This window comes from Glycine soja, chromosome 8 (genome assembly GCF_004193775.1).
Source record: "Glycine soja cultivar W05 chromosome 8, ASM419377v2, whole genome shotgun sequence".
Lineage (NCBI taxonomy): Eukaryota > Viridiplantae > Streptophyta > Magnoliopsida > Fabales > Fabaceae > Glycine > Glycine soja.
Genome location: NC_041009.1, coordinates 12,186,652 through 12,203,761, shown reverse-complemented (window position 1 = coordinate 12,203,761; position 17,110 = coordinate 12,186,652). Strand labels below are relative to the sequence as shown.

The following is a 17,110-nucleotide window of genomic DNA, read 5'->3' as shown; positions in this document are numbered from 1 at the left end:
TCTTGAGTCATCTTCCATTTTTTTTCTTTTCGAGATATTTATGTGATTCATTCATTGTACAAGTGCTTTTTCTAACTACCCTGCTATGACGATGAGACAACATCCATGCATATATATTAGAGAGGAAGTTCAAAAGCGTGAGTCCCACATAATTTTTTAAAAATTTATCTATTCTTCGCGTATCAAAATCGTCGTTGGTTGCTCTTCTCTGCGCTTAAATGATTATACTGAAAATTTGAGGATGAGTTTTTGATTTCCGTTCTAACTAATATGGCAATTTGGCTTTGGCTGACTATGGCTTATGTACTATCTCAAAATAAATTATTAATGCAATGGCTGGAGGCTCAAAACTTGGAAAAAGAAAGAAAAAAAAAAAAGCAGAGACAAGCTGTCCTCGTTTTCTTCACCCCAAACAAACTTGGGAGTGTTCAGAGACACCATTGAGCTTATGTTTGAAGACGACGATCGCATCGTCAAGACCCTCATCAACGTTGTTGTTTCTCGCCAAACAGAAATTCTAAAACAGAGAGCGTAAGTTGGCATCTCCATATCTACCATAGGGGTTAAAGTTAATTAAACAGAGGGCAGAGAATGGCATAAAATTATTTTAACTTTTTATCTATTTGTCTCTATAAATATTAGACTCAATAAAAGAATTCTTCCTAACCAACTACCTCTTCCGCGGCATAATAAAATATTTTAATTAATTTCTAATTTTTTTACTAGTTTAAAAGTTTATTTGATGGTATGATAAATAAATTTATTTTAAGAGTTTCTTAATATTTTTTAATATTTTTTGAAATATTACTTGAAATAATATTTTTTTAAACGTCAATTTTGTTATTTTTTTAAAATAAATTATAATATTATTATTTTCTTATTTATTACTTTTCAGATATTTCAACTGTTAATCTTATCAAGCACTTTTAATTTAAAGTTAATTTTATCGAGAAATAATGTCCCAATATCAGAGATGATGGCTATTCCGTTATAAATTTGGAAATAACAGCTGTTACACTGAATTCAGAATTCTAATAAATTATTTCTTCTTTACAATAAATTATTCTACGAATAATCTTCTATATAAAACTTGTGAAAAATTATTATTTATTTGTATTACATTATTTTAATATCAACATTAGGGCTCATATAGATAAGACAGATACTACTACTTCACACACACTGCCTTAAAAAGATCGGAAAATGGATTGCTTTTAAACACACACATAATCATTTAATATTTACTTTAATAAAAATTAAAAGCACTTAATAAAATATCTTAAATGCTCCTTAGACGCGAGATGTGTTGGTTACCTTCAATTTTTCACTTGAACATTAATTAGGGAAAAATGCATTCTTCAAATGCATGCTTAAATAGTTTATTTCTTATTGACAAATGACCCTTTGCAACAAGCCAAAAATAGATATTGAAAAAAAGACATTTATTAAAAGTATTTAAACGTATTTTTTATGATCCTTAATCAATATTCTTACCAGATAGCAAGACGTTGGGTATTTTAGTGAATCTCTTGATATCACGTTAAGATATTCCCCAAATGAATATGAATATGTTGAAATACACAATTTTCGTTATGAGAAGGAAGTTCTAAAATGAAAAAAACAAGCACATATACACACAATCACTCACGGGACTTGAGAGTCAATGTTCAAAGCACAGAATAAGAAAAAAAAACAATAATTTAAATTGTCCTCTAGCTAGTTGCCAAAGGTCAGTCGTAAGTCATAACCAAAACAACCCCTTTATTGCGACTCTTATTAACTTCAAGGTTGTGTGGTCGGATAGAATAATGGGGTGTCTAGGTCATTCAACTCTAAGAAGTCCAAGTCATCAGAGTTCCCAACATCACCTGTATTCTGGCCAGAGGAGAAACCAGCAAAGTAGTCTTCCAAGCCCGCAAAAAAATCATCTGAAGGTGGTGCACCTTCAACAATATTTTCCTGACCAGGATTATAAATCTCCTGTTATCCCACAAGCATAACAACATACGTCAAGAAATGAGTATACACAAGCATATTACAAGACAATATGCATATAATAAGGCTTTAAATTCAGATAAATAAGTCACTGGAATTACGTGTATCCAACTAGCACTAACCCATGCATCACAATCAAATGATAAAAATTAAAATGACACTTAAATTATGAGGAGACTACAGATAATAGGCAATGAAACATAACACAACGAAAAACAAACATTACAGCATTTCCCAAAAGAATGCACAAACAAGAAATATATAGCGTACCTCAAACCATTTGTCATCATTAAAAATATGAAGCATTGGTAAAATATCATCATTAACAGCTTGATCATTTGGACCAGTAGGATTTACTGTGCCCAGAGAAGGCACTGATCCTGATAGACATGATGTGGATGCTGACCCAATACATCCACTAGCAGGGAGATGATTGTCATTTGCAACAGAACCATCAGATGTAATAGGCAAGGTGGGAACTTGTGCAGTCAAAGCAGCACAAGGTATTCCAATTTCTTCATCGTCCCACTCTTCCTCATTAAATGGTCTCGCATAGTGTGTTCCCTTCCCGGGACCAAGACCTTCCTTTTGGAATACCTTGCAGACTACATAGGAATCCTGCCATAGAAATACACCAGGAGAACTAATTTAAATACTTTTGCAAGGACAATAAGATGGAAAAAAATAATCAACAAATGATGCAAAGAAGGTGAGAAGGGTTGTCATATACAAACAGCCAACAAATCTCTCAACAGTTATAAGACAAAACATGAAACAACAGATTCCATTTTGATGCCACTAATAGCAACACAATAGGTGGCAACATAAAAGCCACTCTAAATTTCAACATCAAAATGTATTCATATATTATCTGTTAAACTGTTGCTGTGTAATAGATACCAACAGTAGCAAGAATATTTTACATATCCTTATGTTATGTCATATGTGCATTCACAATCAAAGGCACAAATTCTACAAACTTCCACATATCCAACAGTTCACAACAAACTGATACATATATTTCCTAAATAAAGCTCTTCCAGAAAAAAAGAATTACGATTAAATTGATTTTAATCCTTACAAATAGGAAAAGGTTTGCATTTTGCCCTTTAAAAAGTAATCATCTCCTTTTGGTTGTCTTTGTCCTTCATAGAAAATTGTTTCGTTTTTAGTCTCTCATCTATAGAAATATATGGATCACACATGACACATTTACATAATAAGGAGACAATTGAATTAGGAACTAAAAGTGAATCTTGCCCTGTTTACTGAGACTAGAAACATATTTAACCCAAAATTTTAAAGATACATTACAATTGAGAAATGAAAGAATACCTGAGCAATCCCTTTGTCAGCGAGGTCCTTATCTTCAAGCCTATGCTCATGCATAACCCAATCAGTTCTTTCGCCACGAGGCGATTTACCCGTGTGAAATATCAGTGTCTTTATCATCCCCACAGTTCGATTATTGTGCTGAACAACTCTATCCTTCCCAGTAGCTTTCCAATACCCAATTTCAGTAGCACGCTTCATCTTGCTCCCACTGCCATATTTCTTCTCTAGCGGGCAGAAGAAGTACCATTCCAATTCCCCAGTTCTCAGACAAGACTTATCTGTAAAACAAACCACCAAAAAGTAAACCTCATTAATTTCAATTTTCAAACAAACAAAAGGGCATTCATAGTTTTTTTTTTTTTTTTGCTGGAAGCAAGGTATCCCCACAGCCAGAAGCCATGGGACTAACCCTCGAAGTGTAGAGATCACGAAAGTGGGTTTTGCCTCTCCCAACAAAGTCTTCTCTATACACACGGCCAGGGAATCGAACTCCTGTCAACATGCTTAAGGAACCCAGCCATCTACCAACTATGGTGGACCTTGTTGGTATGGCATTCATAGATTCTGTTTTCAATTAGTACTTACAGAAAATGAATTAAATTTCTCCTGTAACTTAAAATCAAGTTATGCACCATTTTGGAGAAATTAAATAGAAGAACTTAAAGAGAAATTTAGTTGATAAATTAATTATAGTTTATGACAGAAGCTTAATCCTGTAACTGCTTAAAGAGAAATTTATCGAAAGAGTCACACTATGCTAAATTAGTGTATAATGAATGTACCTGGGAGATCCCAAGGAGCATACTTGTATATGTCAAGTTCAGCAATGAAACCATCGCAGATTTTTTTTCCCATCACTTTCCTCTTCAGAAAGTACACAACTAACTCAACACCAGTAGGGTGGAACCGAACTCCAACAGTTTTAACCATCGAATCCAAAATAAAAAACACAACACAACGCTTTGCTTCAGAATCCAAAAGTTTTTTTTTTTTGTTAGTTTGATTGAGCGGAAAGGAAACCCTAAAATGGTAGGGAGTGCCGTCAAGTCCAGTGGCGAAAGCGTATCTTAGCGGGACAGCGAAGCCTGGCGCGGTTGGTGAAGCAGGATCTGAAACCGATGATGGATGAAGAGCTTCCGATTACGAGGTAAACAGACATCGGCGTCGGCGCGGTCAAACCCTCAAAAGGAAATCGAACGGATTCGGGAGACGGAACGAAACGCGAAGAAGCTACTCCGGTGAGTGAGTTTGTCACCACAAAATAATTGTTGTCAGAGAGAGAGAAGAGAGAAAAATGAAGAAGAATTGAAGTTGCGATCGGATTTGGGAATGACAGTGGTGAATTGAATTGAACTGAACTACGTTTCTCTCTCTCTCTCTCGTTATTGAAAAATGAAAGGAAGATGAATTGCAAGGAAAGTGAAGAGAAGAGAAGAGACAGTTGCCAATGCTATAATCTCTATAAGGAACGCGCACCAAGGTCAAGGTCAAGATCCTGGCCCACCAACCGCAAACAATAGTTTAGTTCTAAAATAAAATAAAGTTGTTCGATTTGAAAAATAAAAAAGTAGTAAAGGACAGCCCAACATAAAATTACTTAGCTACATGTTTGAATCTTTGATTGTAACTGTAAAACAAAATAAATTACTGTCCATCAGATAAATTTTGGCGAATTCAAAAATTTTTACATTCCATTTTTTCGGACCAAATAAAGTAGTGGTCAAATTAAAAAATTTTAGTTCATAAATCAGCCTTTCAGGCTTTCATTAAAACTTAAAACTTGATATCAAATATAAACTCTTTTCTATTAAATGAAAAACATTTTAAAAATAATTTGATTAAATAAAACAAAATAGTTAATACTTATTTATATTTAAGATCAAGAAACAATGATTCTTTTTTATAAAAGTGAATGGATGAAGCATAAGTTTATCATCGTTAATGTCAATTTCAGATCTCTCTGCAATTCCACATTCCCAACCCAAGTCAAAATGGTGTTTGCCTAAATGTGTACACACCCTGACATCCATGTTGATTCTATTAAACCAATAAATTATGAAGACATTATCAATTAAAAATCACCACAATTAACTTACTACAATAAATTATCAATATACCGGCACTTAACTAGCTTAGTGCATTCAAGTGCACCAACTTCATGTTAATGATTTATTTTTAGAAAGACTTAAATACATTTTACAATTTAACACTTATTTTATTTTCATCCCTACAATTTTTTTTTCTTTTGTTTCAATCCTTATAAAATATGTTTATTTTAATTTTCTTTCTTAAAACATTTTAGACAATACTTTAAATAGTAAAAAATAAATATTTTGAATAATAAAAAAAAGTTATCTAAAGTATTTTAAAGACAAAATAAAATAATACATTTTATAAGAACTAAAGCAAAAAAAAAAATACATGAACAAAAATAAAAAAAACACTAAATTGTAGAAAAAATATATATTTAATCCTTTTAGAAAATACCAACAGTATCCTAAAATATTTTATTAGGCCCTTAAGGAATTAAAAATTAAAAAATATTAACACTCCTACCATGATCTCCAAGTTAACCTTATCTTAATTTTTAATAAAAACTTTTTTAATTATTATTCCTTTTAACCAATATTTTCAAGACCCTTTTATTTTTTCTCAATGTCGCATTTGACTTTGTTGCAGCAGGCAGAGACAACTTTACCATTCCACTATAAGTAAATTTCAAGAACTGTGATCCAGATACAATGTCACCAAGCCTGAAACATTGTATACGATTAATACGAAGGTTAGACAAATTTCACGTGAAATTAACCAGGAGATAATACAATCAAACATCATTTTAAGAATCTGGATCACAATTTTCCAGGGTCAAGCAATCAACTCTGAGAAGACAGACGCCGTTGAATTGAACATATGAGAATGAGATCAAGAAAAATTACAGCACAGTTTGCTTACACTTAGGCCTGTCCATCATTTCCTTCCCAACACTTCGGAGTTTGAACACTCCGAAAGACAATAAATCAGTTTACAAAGCAACCATTTCAACACCCATTTCAAATGTGGTCTGTCCCGCTCAAATCACTGTACACTCTGCACTATCTCTCTGCATTTAGGAGGCTAAAGTAACTTCTCCAAGCAGCAGAGCTTCATTCGTATGATACGAGGGAAATGAAATAAAAAAAGACCCAGCTCCAGTAAATATAGCCTGGTACACTGTACAAATTTTAAGGCCAGTTAGGATTTTCCTGGGAGAAAAGAGGCTGGACGCCCCCACCTATTAATTCTTCCCTCTGTTAAATACTTTAAAGCCACTCCATGGTGAACCAACCTTCCCTTTTAGTGACTTAAAAATGTCAATACTAATTGAATTGACGAGCATTCACTGTACAAGGGTTGGCCAAAGTCGAAAATCAAGTGATCACCATGACAAACTATCTCATAATATTCCATTCAAAACCCTCTGATAATAATCATACTGCCGTGTCCTCCAAGCATCCAGGCTGCTGCTAATGAGTGAAAGCACCAAGGAGACACATTGCTGCCAAAAAAATTATAACACTCACTCTTAAAAATCACACCTAAAAACATGTGACAGTTAAATAGGTAACATTATTAATATTGAAACCTCTTCAGTTAAACTGAGATGGAATCGCTTTCGTAGGTTCTGTATTGTCCGAGCACCACCTTTAAAGCATGGGAAATCTGAATCCTGATACCAACATTACCCAAAAAAAGAGAAAAATTAAATCCAACATGAACAGGAGAGTATTTCCAGAGCCAGACGTGGAAAAAGGGGGGGGGGGCACTAAGTGGCATACGATAGTACATGTACTGGTGAGAATATAATGTTAGATAACATCTATCTGTTAGTAATTAGAGTGTCAGTTTGTTAGTTAGTTGCTGGTATCTATTTGTTTGATGGGCTGAGAAAAATAATTAAGGCAGATTGCCAATAAATAAGAGAGGTGAAAAGAGAAGAATAACTTGTCAATTGTCATTTGTGAGATAATTGGAGCCTTTGGGCATTGGGGTGCAGACCCTTGAAGTTCTGCAAATTAGGCACTATATTCGAGGGAGAAATCCCTTGTTCTTTCTAAATAATACGATACCAAGTTTCTATCATATAATGAGATATTTTCAGTCAGTAAAATTTGCAAGGTTGTTTGAGAAAGCATATTGTAAGCTACCTATTTTCCTGTTCTGAGAAACTGGAAGTACAAATCACAACCAGACAGAACACAGATGGACTAAATATTATATGACCATGGAACCACAGGGAGCTAACATTCATATTACCTGCAACATCTCAACAAGAAGAATGATGCGCTCAGCATGCTTGCGGCAAGTAAGGAAGCCTTGAATGCATAAAACCTGAAATGCAGAGGACAAAGCAACATGTCAAATTAGAGCTAACAATAGCATCTATCATCTGCAATCAGAAAGAGTATTCATCAGCACCTTAAAATAATCAAAGAACTCGCTTGGAACACCCTCAGCATCAGAATCCATAACCTAGTACAATCACATTGTTGTGAACTTGTGATCATTGTATAGAGGAAATCTAATATCTATTAAAATGGAATTTTGAATATGGGCAGTATAATAAAAAAGTAAATAATCTGAGTTTTACCTCAAGAAGTTCACGTGTTAATTTGAAAGGTGCACTTTCAAAGTTAACACCACCAGGTGAATTGGAAAGCATGAAGCCAAAATCGATATGTATGATATGACCTTCTTCATCCAATAGGAGGTTCCCATTATGCCTATCCTTCACCTGAATGACCAGAAATGAAAAAGAGAAATGGGAAGAACAAAAAGCATTCAATGACAATAAACAGTAAAATGTTATCATTCAAATTGTCACTCAAAGCATCAGTTAATAAGAAAGTTCACACCTGCAGAAAGTAGCACACCAGGGAATATCCTGCCATACTTTCAACAAAGTTTCTCTGAAACAAAGAAAGTAAAATTATCAAAGTAAAACACAATAACAGAAATGAAATTGTCTCCATTTTAAATATAAAAACAAGGTGTTCTTAATCACACAAGTTAAAATTAGTAAAATTATTAAACAAACAGCTTCAAAAATTAATAACCTCTACAATTAAACTGAAACAAATGGCATTAAACAACTATGCCAGATTAAAGAACAAGGACAGAGGGAAAGTAAGGAGCAACAAGACTACATTGATCAAAACAAATCAACTCTAGTACACCCCCAGAAAAGGGTGCTGAGAAGTAGAACCTAAAAGAAAACCCCTGCTTAATAATTAAAATTTACTAGTACATGATACAAGAACAATAAACCAGAATGCTGAAAATGGCACAGCAATACTCCAAAGTATCTAATTTTGTATGTGTTAAATTTTTTATTCGAAGTATTTAAATTCTTCATATATTATCTAATTTTTTGATGAATCTATAAGTATATATTTTCATTTTTAGGCAAATAAGTTTTGATATTTTATCCAATATACCTTGCCACATGTGTATCTTAATTCTAGCTGACTGTTCTTTCCGACACAACCATCACATTTCACATATAGAGAACTATAGGGATTTCACAGACATTTGTCCTCACAAAAGTCCCCTATAGCTAACTAACTGACTAAACCCTAAACACACTTTCCAACACCCTCTTTTCGACAGACTTTTATTGGGTGGTGAAATTAATGTGGATCCTGTTTCCTGTTTGGGGGGTCCCATTCATAGATTAGTGGGACTCAAAGAGAGTATACTAGTGGAACAAATGCCAATAAGAAGTTCATGCAAATCATAAGATGAACAAGTTCAGTCTACAATAACTCAATGCATCTGCATCTCTAAATTACCTGGGCAAGTTTAAAACTGGGAGAATTTTCTTGATACTTAGCATTGAAGAATTCACGTAAACTTGAGATGTTGGGATATCTACTTTTGATAGAGTGTAGAGAAGCCTAGAAAGCACCAATATTTTTTAATAATAGAGGAAAACTTGGACATTTCAACACATGTAAAATGTGAGCACAGAATTACCGTATCTGGAATTGTTTCAATAAGAGCTGTGTAAGATGAAGTACACAAAACTTCATATGGGCGCAGCCAGAGGGGTAGGCCAGCTTCTTGGAAAATATCTAGCATCAAAATCCAATGATTATAAGCAACATGTAATGAAATACAGACAAAAGTTTGTATTGTGGTTTAAACTCTCATAAGAATTTAGAACATAATAAAAATATGATCCAATAAGTTTCCACAACAGCTCTTAAGTGCATATAATCCAACTAGCTTATTAGACAATTTCATCCATGCTTTAGTACACACTTCCACTTACAACTACTGCATTAAAAACTGCAGAAAAATAGATTTATCAACTCTCCAAGTGGACATCCACGACAGAACTTAAATGAGATCATGAATAACATAGTATTATTATACGAAGAGAGCATTACGTGACTTACAAAATGAAATGGGAATGAAATTTCTAAGGAATAGTTAATAAAATGTTCTGATATTTAAAGATTAAATAGCTTCATTTGGATCCAGGGAAGCAGGTGAAAAGAGAAGACAATACAATAACTTGAACAAGAATTTTGTTGTTTAAACTCACCAAATCATATACAATAATAACTGTATTTATTTGGAGTTAAAATAACTGGATTAGAAAAGAAACAGTTACAAGAAGGTTGGTCATTTAGGGCTTGGTTTGGTTCAGTTCAGTTTTAACTTAGTTTGGTTAAGACAGCTTTTTCTCAGCCCTACTAAAGGCACAAGAATGGTTTCATATCTAATAGATGTAAAACAACTAGATACTTCCAAATTCTTAACAAAATAACTGTTTCCTGTCATTCAGATCTTACTCGATCTAACTTCAAGCATGCATAGGAAAATTATAAACCAATGTTTATTAAAAGGAAAGGAGGTCATAATTTTACCTTCTATACTTGTTCCATTTGGACATAGATATTAATCCTTCACAGATACAATACATGTTGTCTAAACTTCATCATATAAACAAGAGTCGTGGGAAACAAGTATAAAAGACAAAAGAATTGAGAAAAACTTTTATGCAACATAATGAACATCAATGGAACAACAATGATTAAATTCTGCACATGAAGGGGGAAAACAAAAGCATCTGAAAGACCACCTACCATAGAAGTGAGAAATAAGTTGAACAGCCAGATGCTCCTGCCTGCAATCATCACCACTCTTTACAATAACCTATGTGAGAAAAGGAAAATTGCATCATCATGCTTAAAAGACAAATAACTAATAAAATACAAAAGCCAACCACCATAATAATAATAATAATAATAATAATATATAAAGTACACGATAATGTGCTTTAGATACTGCTTTTGACACTGAAAATATTGTTTGCTAAGTACAGTATGTAATTCAATCCTGAATCTGTCATGACTAATGAGAATTCTTCCATGTTATGTACAATTAGGATCTGCCCACAAAAAAGCTATCAGCATACAAAGAATTAAGTAACTATTTTATTAATAGCAGTATAGAGACAATATTCAGAGTCAGCCCTTTTTCTTAGGAGTCTTAAGCCTTCAATTCTAAAATATACGATGCTTTTTTCCACCAAGCAAGTGAAACTTTCAAATTGTTGTTACGCTGACATTTTTAAGCACTTTTTGAAGGCACAAATTATCAAGTTTAATTGTAAAAACCATCTTCAAAATAATTTGACTGTAATATATTTGTGTCAAGGACACAAAGCACCGAATGTAACAAATGGTGATTTTCTATTATAGTAAAAAATAAATTGATCAACAGATCCTTGGGTTCATTCCTTTTTCCTATTATGCATAAATATTACCACTTCTATAGTTTTATTAATATAGCAAGTGCATATCTTCATGAGTTTCCAAAATAAGTAATAACTACATATAAAGCAAATTCTTTTACTTAAAACATGCACTTACAGATCGCAAGTCCCAACCAGGTAACTTCCCATATATGGAAGCCTTGCATATCCTATCCTTCTTTGCCTCCCAAAGTTCACCAGACAAGGCATCGCTGGCTTTGGGAGTAATTCCATTAACCTGTTGGAAGAATCATGTTATATATGACAACTAAACAACCCTGAGGTTAATTAAAAGTAAACTTCAATAAGTATGGCTTACCCTTGGTTGTGCATCGGATGAATCTTGACCAGCACCTTTCAAAGGGAGTCCAAGAGGTGCTTCCCCTTTAGCTGCCGCAGCCTACCAAAGGTTCAAATGTTGACAATTAAAAACAAAATATTCTTCCAATTAAGGAATTCTTTTAATGCATATCATTTGGGTAATCTAAAGCACAGTCCACTTTGACAACCATTGATAGAAAAACTAATCCTTATTGACCCATTGATTGATTAAAAATAGAAATAAAGTAATAAACAACATTAAATTTCTTTCATCATAGGTTGCACAATGCCATGAGGAACCAGATCAACAGACATATATATGACAAGTAATTTATCAAGGAGACATGGTTGATTTTCTTTACCAAATTAAGACTGAAAAACAGATCAGTAGAAGCTTAGACAAAAGTAATGACAATAGCAGCATTGATAACAGTGAAAAAGCACTCTATCTCACCTTTACTTCCTCTATTGCCACCGTACTTGGAACACGGCGATGTTCCTTCCTCCGAGGCGGTGCTTGATCCTCAATATCTTCCAATCTAACCCCAGGATCGGCTGTCAACACTACTCGTACCCATTCCAAATCACTGACATGTCCTGCAGCTGCTGCATCATACACACCCTCTCTATGAATTGAAGCAGAACGATGACTGCCACCGTGTAGATCGGCCACTTCAATCTCCTCTGGCTGACCATTTAACTGCATTTCCACAGAAAAATTCACACTAACAAATTTGATTTTTGCCTCAGATACATGAGTCATCGCCTGGTCAATTGCATGAGCAGTTGAACTGGACATCCTATCGTTGCTATTGCGGTACACCTCTTGTGCTGTCCGTAATGGATAAGCCCAAGGAGGTGGTTTTTGCATGAGAGCATCTCCATTTGCCAAAGGGATTCCCCCTTGAGAAAGTTTCTGAGAACTGGATGCCTCCTTGGAATTACTAGAACAAACAATTTGCAGTGAATCGAACATATCAAAAATATGCTTTTCACTTTAATATTATTCTTCACAATGTTGAGGAGTATTATCCATGTATTACCTTGGCATTTCACATCTCAAAACCTCTACACAGATCAGGTAAGGTGCCTTCTCCCTAGAATTCAAGAGAACAGCTTCATCTTCAGGTATATTAAGCACACGATACATGCCCTTTCCCAATGGAAAACAAACTCCTATAATTCATATAGAAGCAGGGAGATAAGTGAAATCTACTTAGCATAAGCAATGGAAAATGCAGCAACATAATTGGTGTTCAGCACACATGTAAAGGATATACTTTACAGTAACTGTATTCACATTATAGAAATACTTTTCCAAGGATCCTCCTAAAAATGGACTGTCAGCAAAAACCAAAAACTTAGAGCCTGTTTGATTACTGTTTTCTAGAACATTTTTTTTTTGTTTTAAGAAAAAAAAATGTTTGATGTGGGATTCAACCCACTAAGAGTTGATGTCTCGGTGGCTCCAAACTATGACGCTTCACTCGGCCACCCAAGGCAATTATTTTGTTAAATATTGAAAGGAACAAAGAAAATACACATGTAAAACCTCTCGTTCTGAACCAAGAGAGCAGCAGTGGCACTAAAAAAATTCAGACTCCACTCTTTGGAAATAACATTTAACCTCCTCAGTTGAAACATAAAAAAATATACAGGAATCTGTTTGCCTTAAATGAACATCATTTAAAAAATATAAATAATGGGTAAGAAGTACCTCCAGTGTTCTGAACCTCTGCTACATGTAGATTGATTTCTACAAGTGCCTAGAAATAAAAGAATAGCAAAGAATAAGTCAGAAAAGGAAACTATAAACACATACATAGAATACAAACATATTTCTGCAATTATGTCTTTAACAATGTTAACTAGATGCAAAAAGCATTTACAAAGAATTTAAGGAAATAACCTCACGAAGAGCACTTTTGCGATCTTCAATGGGAAATACATCCACTAACCCATATGATGTATCACATAATGACTGCACAAACTCCAATGAGTCATGATAAGCCCCTTTCCGGAACTGAGACAAACTAATTGGTAATGGAGGCTTTGTGCTCGACTTTTCACTCTGCTGCTTTGGGGATCCAGGATGCTTCTGCCAAAATAATATGATAACCCCCAAACGAGGCCATAATAATGTGATATACGAGAAATAATCTTTATCTTAGATTAAAAACTAGCAAAACATAAAGGAGAAAATGGAAATAAATTTCAGAATGCATTGATACTAGTAGTAGTAGCCCTCAGACCTACAACTACAATCAGAGACGTCGCATATATGGACCATTTCTGACGTCATGCTATCATGCATGAATTGTACCATGTTTATTTAAATTGATTTATTCAAAGCAGAGGCTGTGCCTGCAGGTAGTCAAGCCAATCAAGTGGCTGTTACAAAAATTTAAGCAATGTCAGAGTCCAAATGGACATTGTAAAACAGACTTTCTATCATGAAGTCACAGAGAGCCATTAAGCATCTTTTATGATTAAAAAAATAATTAGGATTCTGTATATATGGGTTCCATTCACACTTTTTTGCTTTATATTCCTGATTTTACCATAGAAATAAACCAAATTATAAACAAATATTTAACAGACCTCTTTCTGTCTTTTTGAACCCAATAGCTCTGAATCTTCAATTGAACGGTCACGGTCTCTGAACAATTTACGGAAAAAATTCTCTGTACCTGGACTACTTTCAAATAAACCGCCATTATTACTGTTTTCATTGAACAGACTACTTTTAGCCTCTTCAGGGTGCACGCGAAATAGTCTTCTGAACAAGGAAAACTCAGAAGACTCTTCTTCCTCACCATTGGCAGTACCCTCTTCAATTTTATCATTTGTATCTTTCTTGTCCTCAGATTTATCCTTAAATAATTTCCGGAAAAACCCTTCTTTTTCATCCTCTTCAGCAGGTTTGGCATATTTCTCTTCAAAATTAGCCACATCTCTATTATCATTCCTATGACTCCCATCCTTCCTATCTTCAGATTTCTCCCGGAAAAACTTTCGGAAAAATCCCTCTTTATCTTCATCTTCTATTGTTTTAGTACGTGTTCTGTCCTCAGAATCATTCTTGCTGTCACGAAACAACCTCTTAAATAATCCCTCTGAACTTGAAGCTACATCTTCATCTTCGCTTCTACTATCCCTTAAGAGCCTTCGAAAGAAACCATCTTTTTCCGAGTCTTCATCGTCACCTCTACTGTCCCTTAAGAACCTTTTAAAGAAATTCTCTTTTTCAGAGTCTTCATCATCTTTCACAGACGACTTCCTAAACAGAAATGAATCACGAATTTTTTGGCCCAGTTCATCATCACCTTTGCTATCTCTCAAAAGCCTCTTGAAAAAACCATCCTTTTCTGAACCATCATCGTCTTTGTCCACTGACTTCCGAAAAAGCAAAGCATCTCTAACCTTCGGGCTCGGCATAAACTTCTTGAATATCTTATTCTCATCAGGAGAAAGTGGTTTGTCGTCCTCTTGCAAATTGTTTCCTGAGGACGGTGAAAATGATAAAGGCTTTTGAGCAGGTGGTGAGGATGTTAGTGACAACAAGAGATTTTTCGACGACAGTAACCTATTCAAAACTTGGCTTTTGCCTCCGGGACTCGGGGGTTCAGTTAGGGGCCGTATTAGAGGTGGCCACTCACCCATCAAGGTGGCAGCAATCTGACACTTCTTCTGAATCCCACTAATCCCTTCATTATCATCAGAGTCCTCAAGTTCCGCCATCAAGAACCAATGCACCTTCAAAGCAATCTTAAGCGACTTCGAGCACACGTCTATCACATACTTATCCAAGGAGGGACTAGGCTTGTGTATCATCATGTAACATATCTGGAACAAATAACTCTCAACACCTTGCAAAGGAAGAGTATACATTCTATTACAGAGATAATCACGCACCCCGGCATGATCATGCTTGTACAAGTAGCTAACAGCAATCCACTCGCAGAAGAATGCCGAGTCAAAGAACCTGATGAGCCACCCATTTTCACCAGAATCACTGGTCAGGTTCGACCTCGATGCTATTTCACGGGGTTCTTCAGCATAACCAAGAGTCAACCCTAAAAACCTCACCATCCTCAATTTACCATCATCGAAGGGACACCCTAATTTCAATTGGATCAAATCCAGAACAACTAAAGTACGTTAATGCTACCGACACTGGCTACTCTATCAATATAAACCCTATAAATCCCTTAAACCATGGTGAAAACCCTAATCCTCTCACAAATCGATACTACCCTCTTTGCAGTTGCCCAATTCTGACGACTACTGCAAAACCCGAGCACCGAGACACTGAGCAGAAACCTTTGCAGCAGTCATGCGAATAAAATAACAGAGCAACAATTTAACAATGATAAGTTCTAGGAAAACGGAAACTGAAGCTACAGGAGAAACGATTGAGGAATTACCCTGAATATTGCAACGCGAGTTTAAATTGGAGGAAGAGAAGATACCGAAATTGCGATGGAAAATTGAACCTGATTCTTCTAGTTGTAAGAGAGCGCGGAATTCAATCGAATATCGCAGTGGATCTCCGTAGCTGCTTCAAACGACGGCGTTTTGTCGATGATTGTTGCGGTGACAACGGTGCTCTGCAGTGGAGGTCGTCGTTACTTTTTCAGAGTAAAAAGCCGACAAAGTTGAGGTCCGAGTCATCAAAATATAAAAAGAAACAAAAAATCATTCATATTCATACCTTCGTAATAAAATTAAGGCTAAAATACAGTATACTTTTAGTTTATTGTTTTTTTATTAAAATTCTTTGTTTTTGTTTCTTTTAAAAAATTATTTCAGTCCTTAGTCTTTCATTATGAGTCATTATTGTCCATGTTGTAGCAGTTTTAAAAATATAAATATAACTATGTTAGGCGATTTTATACAGCGAAAACCAAATAGGTTGGAAAATTGGAATATAAGACTAAAATTATATATTTTTAACCGTAAAAACTAAAAGAAAAAAGTTATTGTAACTATAAAGATAAAAGGGTTGTTAAACTCATAAAGCCCAACTAGATTAGAATTTGGGTAATTAATATCCTTCCCATTATATTCCTCCTAATATATTATTTAATATTAGTTTAAATTTATCAAAAAACACACAAAATTATAAAAGAGAATCGTTAAAATAAAAAGTAAAATCGATAAAATTTTATGATTTTCAATCAACTTAAATTAATAATAAATAATATAATTAAAAGAGTGGGTTAGAAACTATTGAAATTCATCTTTACAACTTCCTTCAAAAGTTTTTTTTTACAGACTTTCCTTCGAATACATTAGATACTATAATATCCATCTATATGATTATATGGGTCTAGGTAGCATATAATTTTTTGTAAAAAAAAAAAAGGTCCCATATAAACTTCTTTCAAGTTTCTTTTTTTTTTTTTTTGAGTAAATTCAAGTTTCCTTCAAGTTGTTTACATTGATGATAGAGAATGAAGTTGAGTGAATTGAAACATAATACAATGAAATGAATTGGATTACAAATATTATTTTATTATTTGAATGTTTATAATGGAGTGGAATGCAAATTCAATTCCAAAGTTTGATAAAAACTAGACTAAGAAAACAAGACTCATCCCCTTCGATTCTGATCTATAGTTAGTTTATTACAAAACAAACAATTGGATCAACTTT

At 34.2% G+C, this 17,110-nt stretch overlaps 2 protein-coding genes across 3 annotated transcripts; both read right to left on the bottom strand.

The window, feature by feature from the left end:
- Nucleotides 1-1,515: 1,515 nt before the first annotated feature.
- Nucleotides 1,516-4,770, bottom strand: LOC114422011 (NAC domain-containing protein 82-like). Of its 2 annotated transcripts, none has more exons than XM_028388181.1 (4): nt 4,113-4,770; nt 3,331-3,608; nt 2,266-2,613; nt 1,516-1,959 (listed from the first exon to the last, which is right to left on the bottom strand). In XM_028388181.1, exons 1-4 carry the CDS (start codon nt 4,258-4,260, stop codon nt 1,783-1,785), a joined length of 951 nt encoding a protein of 316 aa, XP_028243982.1. In that variant the 5' UTR covers nt 4,261-4,770; the 3' UTR covers nt 1,516-1,782. The 2 variants fall into 2 exon arrangements, with proteins under 2 accessions (XP_028243982.1, XP_028243981.1); XM_028388180.1 differs by having other exon boundaries at nt 1,516-1,980; nt 4,113-4,769.
- Nucleotides 4,771-6,074: 1,304 nt separating this feature from the next.
- Nucleotides 6,075-16,138, bottom strand: LOC114422010 (phosphatidylinositol 4-kinase beta 1-like). The gene is made up of 17 exons (XM_028388179.1): nt 15,880-16,138; nt 14,054-15,775; nt 13,362-13,550; nt 13,170-13,218; nt 12,496-12,628; nt 11,907-12,396; nt 11,451-11,531; nt 11,250-11,369; nt 10,461-10,530; nt 9,343-9,440; nt 9,159-9,263; nt 8,223-8,276; nt 7,958-8,101; nt 7,786-7,839; nt 7,624-7,698; nt 6,953-7,036; nt 6,075-6,865 (listed from the first exon to the last, which is right to left on the bottom strand). Exons 2-17 carry the CDS (start codon nt 15,542-15,544, stop codon nt 6,764-6,766), a joined length of 3,339 nt encoding a protein of 1,112 aa, XP_028243980.1. The 5' UTR covers nt 15,545-15,775; nt 15,880-16,138; the 3' UTR covers nt 6,075-6,763.
- Nucleotides 16,139-17,110: the final 972 nt, after the last annotated feature.

Excerpts from the sequence above, each read along its gene's own strand:
- LOC114422011 (XM_028388180.1), bottom strand. The coding sequence starts at position 4,260 with ATGGTTAAAACTGTTGGAGTTCGGTTCCACCCTACTGGTGTTGAGTTA. Across the intron at positions 3,609-4,112 it reads TGCTCCTTGGGATCTCCCAG|ATAAGTCTTGTCTGAGAACT; the intron begins GTACATTCATTA and ends TTTGTTTTACAG. Across the intron at positions 1,981-2,265 it reads ATGATGACAAATGGTTTGAG|GAGATTTATAATCCTGGTCA; the intron begins GTACGCTATATA and ends GTGGGATAACAG.
- LOC114422010 (XM_028388179.1), bottom strand. The coding sequence starts at position 15,544 with ATGGTGAGGTTTTTAGGGTTGACTCTTGGTTATGCTGAAGAACCCCGT. Across the intron at positions 12,397-12,495 it reads TTGAGATGTGAAATGCCAAG|TAATTCCAAGGAGGCATCCA; the intron begins GTAATACATGGA and ends TGTTTGTTCTAG. Across the intron at positions 8,277-9,158 it reads CCAGTTTTAAACTTGCCCAG|AGAAACTTTGTTGAAAGTAT; the intron begins GTAATTTAGAGA and ends TCTTTGTTTCAG.